The sequence below is a fragment of the Podarcis liolepis genome (genome assembly GCF_965112155.1).
Source record: "Podarcis liolepis genome assembly, chromosome: 15".
Classification (NCBI taxonomy): Eukaryota; Metazoa; Chordata; class Lepidosauria; order Squamata; family Lacertidae; genus Podarcis; species Podarcis liolepis.
Genome location: NC_139566.1, coordinates 15,911,685 through 15,922,164, shown reverse-complemented (window position 1 = coordinate 15,922,164; position 10,480 = coordinate 15,911,685). Strand labels below are relative to the sequence as shown.

Here is a 10,480-nt window from a genome sequence, read left to right as displayed (position 1 = left end):
GTGTCACTGCTCGAGGGCAGAGGAGCCGCACTATCGATCTTTGCTTATTGCTGGCGACAAGAGGCGGGGGGAGCTCCTGCTTGGCTTAAAGCTTTCCGAGTTGCCTCCAGGGGGTTATTGCAGGAGGCAGTCTTAACCCTTGGAGAAGATCTGAAAGTCATGCTGATGGCAAATGTCTCAACCAAGACTGCATAAAGTTTGCTCTGTAAATGTCTAAGGGTGATACATAAATGTGGCATCAAATAACTCCAACATTTAATTACGGGATTGTACTCCCTCCTCACATGCCACAATGCATCAATATTGTATTAATACGGTAGCTTAGAGGCCAGGAAAAGCGCTCTCGGGTATACACATATTTATGTACTGGTGCTTTTGGGTGCTTCGTTGGCTTGGCTGAGCCTAGATCGTTCCTCCGGCAGTCTCTCACGTGTACCATAATCCCCTCTCACAACAATAGTGTGCAGGAATGGGTGACACTGGTTGCTTAAAAAAAAAAAAAAACACTGTTGATTTTCTGTGTCTAAATGGCCAGTCTGTGTGCTGTTACAGGCTAAGCCTTATGCAAACTTCAGCTGAGATACAGAAAGCCGGCGCAGTGGTTTCACAGCAGCTGAACATCCTTGTTGCTCATGCTTGCCTATGATGACCTGGACTTAAGGCATTGGCTCCAAAATCTATTCCTCTATTCCTCAGCGACCAAGTGCCAAAGATGACACACAGAAGCAGAGATTAGTAAAACAAGACCATAAGGTTATTTACAGACATAATGTTGGGGTGGCATATGGGGCCCAGGATCCTGCTGTGGGGCAGCCAGAGTGCTGGCCAATGTCTCGTTCTCCCAGGCCAGTGGATAGGAACTGGAAGTAGTTACCATAGCTGGCCAACAGAGAAAGGCCACCCCAGCATGTGCATTTCTGGTAGGCCCTGTACCCACCCAAGGCCCCTTATACCCTCCAATATTTCTCAAATTAAAGGCAAAGTGGGACATTCTGGGATCAAATCAGAAACGGACAGCTTCCGTAAATCTGGGACTGTCCCTGGAAAATAGGGACATTTGGAAGGTCTGTCTTATGTGGTAGGTAATAATCTTGTTTAGCTATGATTCCATGAATCTATGAGCAGGGCGGGAGAGGGGTGAGGCAAAGCATATGTCACAACAGCTCGGCCTGCTTCTCTCTGCTTGATGAGATGCTCCAGTGCCCATCATATTGACATTTCACACTTCTGCTCCACTGAGCCAAGCGGGGTGGTTAAATAATCGAGTCAGGCAGGGAGAGACTTGGCAGTTGGTGCAACAGAGTGAGCCCAGTGGAGCCCAGTTTTCCAGGATGAGCGCCTCAGCCATCCGCCGAAAGTCCTACAAGAGAGCCCAAGAGGAAGCCGGGCTGTTCTCCCCCGTCCACTGGGAGGGCGACAAGGGCAGCAACGGAGACGTTCCGGCTGGGAAGCTGCAGGTCATGGAAAAGTTCTTCACGCCTGTCCGGCAGACCAAGGAGAACAAGGGGGCCTCCTCCTCTTCCTCCACCGACTTGGGGCTCAGGGACTGCAGCAGCTGCCACCAGCAGTGGGCCGAGAGCCGGAGCGGCCACTTCTCCACGCTCTCGTCATCCTCGGCCTCTTCCACCTCGGCCTCCACCTCAGCCTCCAGCTCGGCCTCGTGGTCCTCTGAAGCCAGCCTGGACAAAGAGGCCTTCTTGCTGACCAGCCCTCGCTACCACCCCCAGCACTCGCAGTCCTGCGTGGACCTTTCGGGAGAAGCCAGGGCCTTCCGCCGCGGTCGGGAGGAAGAAATGGCGGAGTTTGAGGAGGAGGAAGCTCCCGGCTCCTTCAGCCGCTTGAGGAAAGGACAGAGCAAGAGTGCCGACCGGCTGGGCAACCGCCACGGCCTGCAGTCGCAGCCTGGCCAACCCGACGGCGTGGACAGACACCTCTACAAGGCTGCCAGCCTGGAGCGCAGCCTCGCCTTCAGCGAGCAGGCGGAAATCCTGGCTCCGCGACAGCCCCACTACGCCGGGGCTCCAGCGCCAAGCAAAGGCATCTTGAAAAACGGGACGGTGGCCGGTGGTGACTGGCTGCGGAAGGCCAAGTCCATTGAGACCATCACTGTGCGGTCCGTAGGGAAGGAGCCTCCGTCTGCCCCCGGGCCTGCTAGGCCTCTCCAGAGGGAGAAGCAGCCTCCAAACAGCTTGGATCTGAGCGCCCCCAAAAAGCCCCCCGTCACGGAAAGGATGAAGCTGGTGGAGGAGAAGCTCCGCTTCTCAGAGTTCCTGAACGAGATCACCCAGCAGGTGATGAGCCCCTCCAGCCTCAGTTCGCTGGGCTGGAAGCCCCCAGAGCCCTCCCTGGCCAGCAAGGCCCCCAGCACCGACGGGTCAGACTCGAAAGGCTCCAGCAGCAAAGGCAGCTCCCCAGGGTCCTTGCTGGAGATGGCTGAGGCGAAAGCAGAGGCAGCGGCAAGGAGGAGGACGGGGCAGGCCGAGGCCAAGGCGGACACCCTTCCCAGCCCCCACAGCCGACCCCAAGCCAGCCTGGCCTTTGGCAGGGCCACAGATGAGGCCAGTACCAGTCCGGAACTGGTGCCCTTCGCTCACTTGCCAGCTAAGCTGGGGAGTTTGCCTAAGCTGCCAGGAGAGGCAGCCAAGCGGCCGAAGAAGCCCAGCGAGGCCAAAGGTGGACACGGGCAGGAGGCCAAGAGGCTGGAACAGCCCCTCAAGAAAGCAGAGAAGGGCCTTCCCACCGGAGGGACAGCCGAGAAAGCCAACCCCCTGGAAGAGCACGAGGGTGTAGCCGTGAAGAAGAGGATGCACAACAGCAAGGTATGGGGGCCTGGCAGGGGCCTGTGGGGTTTCCTCCTCGGAGTGCCTTTCCCTGCCAACCTGCTGCCCCACACCATTAACAAAACCCAGGTGAGCTGCCAAAGGCTCACACCTTCTAGGCGGCCCATTAAATCTCAATGATGGAAAAGCACTCTGTACATGTTCAGTCAGGCCACAGGGTCTGATAACCTGAGGTCGAGCCGCACAATTTAGGAGGGACTTGAACTTGTATTTCCTGTGCATTTTCAAAGGCCACACACTATGTTTTTCATTTGGCTAACTAGAGAGCACAAACCTTTAATGGCACGTGGCCTTACCCGGCTATGTTCTGATCCCTTTTCATAAACCTATGGGGAGGCCGCACTTGGAATATGGTGCCCAGTTCTAGCCACCGCATCCCAAAATGAATACATGGGAAGGTGCAGAAATGGGTGACTAAAATGATTAGGGGGTTTCAGGAAGACCCATTTGTGAAAGGCTAATTTTTTGGGTGGGGGATGAGGAAGAGAAGACTACAGGTGGGGGAACATGATGGAGACTTTAAAAATCATAAAGGTCTCTACAATATCCTTTCTGATGTGAAGCAATCAGTATTCTGCATGTAGCTGTATTGGATAACCACTCTATAATGTTGGCTCATTGGTCCCAGAGTTCCCAGATTTGGGGCAGGGCATGTCCAAGTTGGGAAGATGCAATCCTATTTCTCCTCTAATGCATAGGAAAATGTTTCTGGAGTTGGGGACACTGACTCATCTGGTAGGTGTGTGTGTTTAAACCTGTTGTCACAATCTTAAGTGGTAGTATCTTTGCTTTAAAGAATAATTTAAAAATGAAAGTATGGAGATTAATTTTCTCTTTTGTTTTTATCCCCAGGAGCTGCTGGCAGAGGCAGAACAACCTGTGTGAGTATGCAAATCAGCAGTTGGTTGACCTAGGGTCTTCCTCCAGGGATCATCTTCCAGCACCTATCCTCTCCCTTCATGGGGCAGCAGTGGCAAAGCAGGGAGCCAGTGGTAAAAGTTCTACCTGCTTTGCGGTTGCCCTGGCTGCTGCTCCCTTTCTTGCTGCTGCTGCTGCTTGCTTAAGACACTGCAGCTTCAGGTATCAAACCGCCTACCACCTGCAGAGATTTTTTTCCTCTGCTGCTGTTCGCTAGAATTGCTTCTCCATCTCATGTTCACACTCCCTACTGTCATTACAGGCCCTCACAGGAGCAGGAGCCAGCATCCCCAGTGCAGAAGGAGGAAGCAGATGCCAAACCCAGAACGGCTCAGCGAGACCTGCAGAAAACCTGGGACGAGCTGGACGCTCTAAAAGAAAAATTCAGCAGGTGACGCGTCAAAAGCAGGGCGGCCAGGGCTCATCCTGTATTCAGGATTTGTGAAAGAGCTTTTTCCAGGCCAACCTGCATGTGGCGGGGAGGAGTTTGCTCTCAAAGCCCCGCCCTTTGGGGGAGGAGCAAAAGATGCTTCCATTGGATTAATGCAACCAATTGATATACTAATATATAGAGTAATTTTGTGCAGGACTTTGGCTCAGAGTTTTTGCTGTCATGACTGTATTTCCTTCCTTTCAGACTTCAGGAAGACTATTCCAACACACGCCTCACTAACCAGCTGCTGGAAGACAGACTTCAGATTATTGTAAGGGAAACGTTAAAAAACCGAATGAATAAATTTGGTTCTCGCCATTATATTATACATACTGGCAAAAAGCAAAAATACATCGCCACTGGGAACTATACCGCTGTGCTATGTCAAAACATGCATGAAGTTATCAAGATGATGGTTCCTTTTTTAGCAGCCACACGTCCAGCTGTTAGTGAGAAAAAGATTCTCACCACCCTGCCTCTTTAGAGTAGCAGCTCCTATGGGAGACGAGTTATATGGTCAAACTAATGGATCTTGTTGGAAGAAGAGAAGGAATATAATTATTTCTTTGAAAAGCGGAGCTTTTTTTCTTCTTATTCTGGAACCAGTAAGTTCAGAGCACAACCCAGTGCCCTATGTATAAGGTTGTAAAAAGAGAAGACAACATTGAGCCCCACTGAAATAGATGCACAGCAAGACTCACTTAGGCCCATTTATCTTTGCGCGTCTATTCTAGATGGATCCACCTCAATATGTTTAAATACATAGCTGTTTTTGCTTTTTTATTATTATATTTGATTCCCTCTGCATCCCTGTTCCCCTTACAGTAACTGGCCCCTAGGCTTGTCGCAAGAAACGTACTTAAATTACCGTACTTATCTAATTAAGTTACACTTTGCAACACCAATTAGAGTGTATTCTATTTGTATTATTATGCCTTCTGCTCTCTCTGTCTCTCTCTCTTTCTGGCCTCCTTTGCTGACTTGCCTCCTCGCCCCATGCTTTCCTCACAACAGGCTCAGAGCATGGCTGAAGAAAAGCAAACTTTGAACCAGCGGATCAATGAGTTGCTGGAGAGGCTGATCAGTGCCCAAAACACAATTTGCACCTTGGAGAAAATTAACGTGAGTACTTTGATCAACGTGCTTTTTTTTTGGGGGGGGGTGAGGAGAGAAAGGTATAACAACATAATAATGGAGGAGAACTTGAATCATGGGAGGTCCAATTTCCTCTGCCCCACTACTCTAGCGGGGGAAATTCAGAGTGCGAGACCATTCCCAACAAAAGGCTCTTGAAATTCTACTTCAAGACCTCTAAAGGAGGAGAGCCCAGCACCCCCCAGGTTAGGTTGATCTCACTTATCCATCAAGAGGTTTCTCCTACTGCCCTCTTGCTCCTCTTTTGAAACCTCCTTAGATCTAGTCCTGCCCTCTCTCTGGGGCAGCGGAGAAAAGAAGCAGCCTTTTCCCACTGCTGTGTGTGATGGTGCTGCTGGCAAGAGCCTTTCCAATATTTGCCATTGCTATTGTTGCCCCAGTCTTCTCTTATCCAGTTCCTTCAACTTTTCCTCATTTTCCATACAGGCAGCTCCCTGTTTATGCAGGTCTTACGTTCCAAGGCACCGCACACATCTGTGAAATCGCATATAATTGAAACCCATTGAAAAACCCCGCAAACAAACCACTCCATCCCTATCCCAGCCTTTTAGTGATATTTCAGTGACTTCAGGATTCAGCTTGATGCGTTTATACACGGTTGTACACATCTTGAATGTGCATAAACCGCTCTCCTCCAAATCTGTTCCACTTTACAGGGGCAAACATATTTATAGCATATCCTCAAGCTACAAGACCTGCTGGGATTTTTTTGGGAGGGAAGGCCATTAGCTAAATGGTCCGAATGGTCTTTGCTCTCTCTCCATTCACAGATCTCAGGGCTGCTGGCAAAGCCCAGCCTGGAAAAGCAGCGGCGCAGTGGGAAGGACGAGTCTCCCTCCGACAGCCTCTGCTCTCTGCACATTCTGGATGTCGCACCCCCTCCTGCTTTCATGGATGGCGCCTCTGATACGCAAACCACCCCGAACCAGTCCGACTCAGCAACTGAAACCAGCAAGCTGGGCTGCAGCTCCGAATCGGACACAGCAGCCGGGCCTAGCGAGGAGAGGAGCCTCCTGCTGAAGTACGAGGCGGCCCTGGTGGCACCGTCCCCAGAAGGGCTAAAGAGACACAGCAAGAGCCACACCCGGGCCACAGCCTTCATCCCCTGGAAGCAGAAGTCCACCACGTTCTCAACGCAAGACACGAATTCGACAGAAAGCGAGTGCAGTGGGGAGGAGGAAGCAGCCCCGCTTTGCCCCCTCCCAGCCCCGCGCTTCCTATATTTGAGGCAGGAGGCCCTGGTGGCCCCGCCGGGGCCCAGCAGCCATTTCCCAGCCTTGCCCACACTGCAGCCAGAGGTCTTTGAAGCAGCCCACCTGCCTTCCCCCACCAACCTGCCGCCCAGTGGGAAGCTTGAGGAGATGGTGCCAGAAATGAGCAGCTCTGAGAGCTCTGAGGATGGCGAGGTCTCCTGGAGCCCTGGCTTGGTGGAGAAGACATCAGGAGGACCCCACCTGGATTACCAGTCGGCCCAAAAAATGCTTGACGGCCTGCTGCAGAAGAGCCGCCGGGGGAATGAACCACCCAAAGCGGGCAGGTTGGAAGGCTTCCGCTTAGCTGGCGCCACAGAGGGGAACGGAGCAGGCCGGGGCCTCCCTCACTACCACCAGCAGCAGCACCAGCAGCACAGGATCCGTTACTACCAAGGGTTCCCGAGTCCTGAGGAGGGAAAGAGCTACCCATGCCCCCTGGGCACCAAGGGGGCAGTGGTGGGGCTAGAGGGCAGCGATGCTGCACAAGATTCTACATCCCTCTGAGATGGCATGAAAAGAAGCTGCTCCCTTAGCCATGCCATACTTCCCACCCCCTGCAATCCACGGGACTGTCTTTCCTTACTCAGTGGTGAAGAAAAAGCACTCTGCACGTGACTCAGACGAACTTTCTCCTTTAGGCTTATCTTCATATGCATCAGGGACTGAACCAGGTCCTGAGCTAAGCTCCTGGACCCCAGGGGAACCTTGGGCAGCCCCTTTCCCACCTCTCCTCCAGGTGTAACTTTTGGTTGTAATTCAATCCCCCTTTTGATTTAAAAAGCATCAGCAGCAGCTAGCTTATATTAAATCTCTGTCTTGTAGTTTGGAAAGTTTATTTTAGTGAAGAGGAAATCTGATGATGTGCTTCTTCTTTCGTAACAAATGGGGCGCAACTTTATTTACAGCGTGAAGCACGTCACACTGAAGTTCAGACACATGAGAAGCAGTCACCTAAAGGACAATTCACTATTTGCATTCAGAAGTGTGTGTTGTTGTTGTTTAAAGATAATTCCCGTAAGGCAGAGCTTTCCAAACTTTTCATGTTGGTGACACTTTTTTTAGACATGCATCATTTCGCGACACAGTAATTCAGCTTTACAATGATACCTCGGGTAACGAACTTAATTCATTCCAGAGGTCTGTTCTTAACCTGAAACTGTTCTTAAGCTCACGGGGCTTCCCACTGCCACCACACCACCGGCGTGCAATTTCCATTCTCATCCTGGGGCAAAGTTCTCAACCCAAGGTACTACTTTTGGGTTAGCGGAGTTTGTAACCCGAAATGTTTGTAATCTGAGCTACCACTGTACTAGCAAACTGGAGGTTAAATGAACGCATTCATGTGACACATCTACACAGTTTAGAAAGCTCTGCCGTAAGGGCTTAGTATGGCAAAGAGTGATCTAATTTTCTAACCAGGCTTTTACCTGTAAGCATTGTATAAGGCCAGCACTGTTCTTCTGGGTTTTCGCTGGGTGGTTGTTAGCTTTTGAAGCCTATGAACTAGAAAATGTATAAGCAACTAGAATTCTAAACAGGTCATATGAGTTTACCATTCATCTTCAACATTTTCCCACCTCCTTGATCAAAAGAATCATGGCTCAAAATAATGCCTTCTTGGGGAAGGTACAATTCGGGATAACAGGATTTAAACTAAAATTAAGTGACAACTTAATTTTAATTTTCTATTGTGGAAATCCTGGTGGAGTATTTTTCTTTTATTTTCATCCCTCAGATGTGCACAGAACCGGCAAACTATGCGACGAAAAACAATACTGGGCAGCAATCTGATAAGCATGTGTGGAGCACTTAAGATTGCTTTTGTTTCTTTTCTGCTGTGCTTCTCGTAAATATACATAATTGTTTGGAAAGGAAATCTGAATTTAATGTAAATAAATTTATCAACACAAGCATATTAAAATTAAATCAAAATCAGTTAAAGGCTGGGTTTTTAATTAATATACTGGAGAGAGAGAGAGAGAGAGAGAGAGAGAGAGAGAGAGAGAAATATATGACTTCTGAGCATAGTGTCATGTTTTATTGTTTATTATAGCAAGCCTTCACGGTGCTAGAAGCCAGAGGATGCCGCTCATATCCCTAAGCACAGCAAAGTTTGTCCACAGGCATAAGCTACACAAGCATAGTGGATCCTCCACATCCAGAGGCTTTCTACCTCTCAGTAAACGAGTTCTTCCTCACCTGGTTCTTCCCCTGCCCTCCAAGAATAGGATAGAGGCGGTGAAGAAGGATGTCGGTGTCTCGCATCCCTCTTCCCACCTCTGGCAAGGGTGCCCACCTCATTCTCCGGGAACAGAGTTGTCTCATCCAAACCCTCCTCGAGTCCTCTACTCCCACTCGGGGGTTTACGACGTCCCCGAGGGCACTCACTGAGATCTCCAGAGAAGGGCGCTCGAGGTGTAATAAGAAACAGACGCCGATTCTGCCTTAAAAATAAAAATATCCCACTTCCCTGTCTCACTCAATGGAGGCGGTGGGGTAGACTGCTGCAGCACATGGGGGCTGCCTCTGGGCAGATGCAGCGTGCTCATGGAGCTAGAGATTTGGAGCGCAGCGTCCGCCCGCTCTTGAAGTCCTGCCATCGCCTGCAGGTGGACTGCGCTGAGCCATGGAGGCTCCAAGCAGCCCTTCCAAAAGAGAGACTCTGGGAGAGGGAGGTGGCCGGTGTGGAGTGTGCTGCTTAGGAGATTCCCCCGTTGGTGTGTGTGTGGCGCCCTCTGCACATGCTCTACGGAACCTAAGGAACCGGAGCTCTGCGACGGCGCCCGCTTGCAGCTGCTCCTCCGGGATCGCTGCCCTCTGGAGAAAGGCGCTGCGGGATAGGGTCGGGTGGAAGTGCGCCATCTTGAAGCCGCAGGGGGCGCCGCCACCGAGGGCACTAAAGACGCCATCTTGCGGGAGGCACCAGAGGCGGAAGTGAATCCTCACAACTGGAAAGGCTCAGGCTGCTCTTGTGTGCAGTCCTCTGGGTGTAGTCCTGGCGAAGTCAACAGAAGGAGCACTTTCCCAAGAGTACCCTTTAGCCTGGCCAGGAATGGGGGAGAGATTTGAATCAGTTTGCAGACCAGCCTCACCCATGAGCTGTGCTTTTTTCAGGAGGTCCTCAAGGGCACCTCTTTTCTGTTGTTAAAAAGTGTGGCAGTTACTGCAACAACTTCATATTGAGTACCGGCACCTATTTTTCTAGAAAGAAAGCACTGCCCATGAGCATACCCTCCAACATTTCTCTAATAAAAACAGGGAAATATTATTTAATAAACATAAGCTTTATTATTTATACCTCGCCTATCTGACTGGTTTGCCCCAGCCATTCTGGGTGGCTTCCAACATATATAAAAACATAATAAAACATTTTAACTACTTAAAAAAAACTTCCTTGTACAGGGCCACCTTCAGATGTTATCCTCCAACACGTCTCCAATGAAAATAGGGAAGTCCTAAGGAAAAGCGGGACATTTCTCATTTGATCCCAGAATGTCCTGCTTTTCCTTAGTTTAGGATGCCCCTATTTTCACTGAAGAAATATTGGAGGGTATGAAGTTATCCAACCCCCTGAGCCGTCAGAAGGCAATCCTATATAGGGAAGTTTTTTTTAATGTTTAATGTTTAGTTATGTTTTTATATATGTTGGAAGCTGCCCACAGTGCTGGAGTGACCCCATAAGATGTGTGGGGTATGAATAGTAAAGTTATCATAATGGAATGGGATGTCCCTATTTTCATCAGAGAAATGTTGGAGGGGATGTAGAAGTATCTGTGTAATTAATATGTTTCTGCCCCCATGGGTGCTTTCCCTTGCATACACTGCATTGGCCCTTTGATTGTAATCGATTCTTATTGTCAACCAAAACACCAATCCCGAAG

At 50.1% G+C, this 10,480-nt stretch overlaps 1 protein-coding gene across 1 annotated transcript in view; it reads left to right on the top strand.

Annotated features, from left to right (window-relative positions):
• LOC310694655 (uncharacterized protein) overlaps positions 1-8,534 on the top strand; it is a 102,076-nt gene extending 93,542 nt beyond the window's left edge. Inside the window, exons 2-7 of the mRNA XM_083477975.1 lie at positions 2,802-2,819; positions 3,693-3,721; positions 4,021-4,149; positions 4,396-4,462; positions 5,206-5,313; positions 6,117-8,534. Of these exons, the coding sequence (XP_083334101.1) occupies positions 2,805-2,819; positions 3,693-3,721; positions 4,021-4,149; positions 4,396-4,462; positions 5,206-5,313; positions 6,117-7,103 (1,335 nt within the window). The 5' untranslated portion in view covers positions 2,802-2,804 and the 3' untranslated portion in view covers positions 7,104-8,534. The remainder of the gene's footprint in view (positions 1-2,801; positions 2,820-3,692; positions 3,722-4,020; positions 4,150-4,395; positions 4,463-5,205; positions 5,314-6,116) is intronic.
• Positions 8,535-10,480: the final 1,946 nt, after the last annotated feature.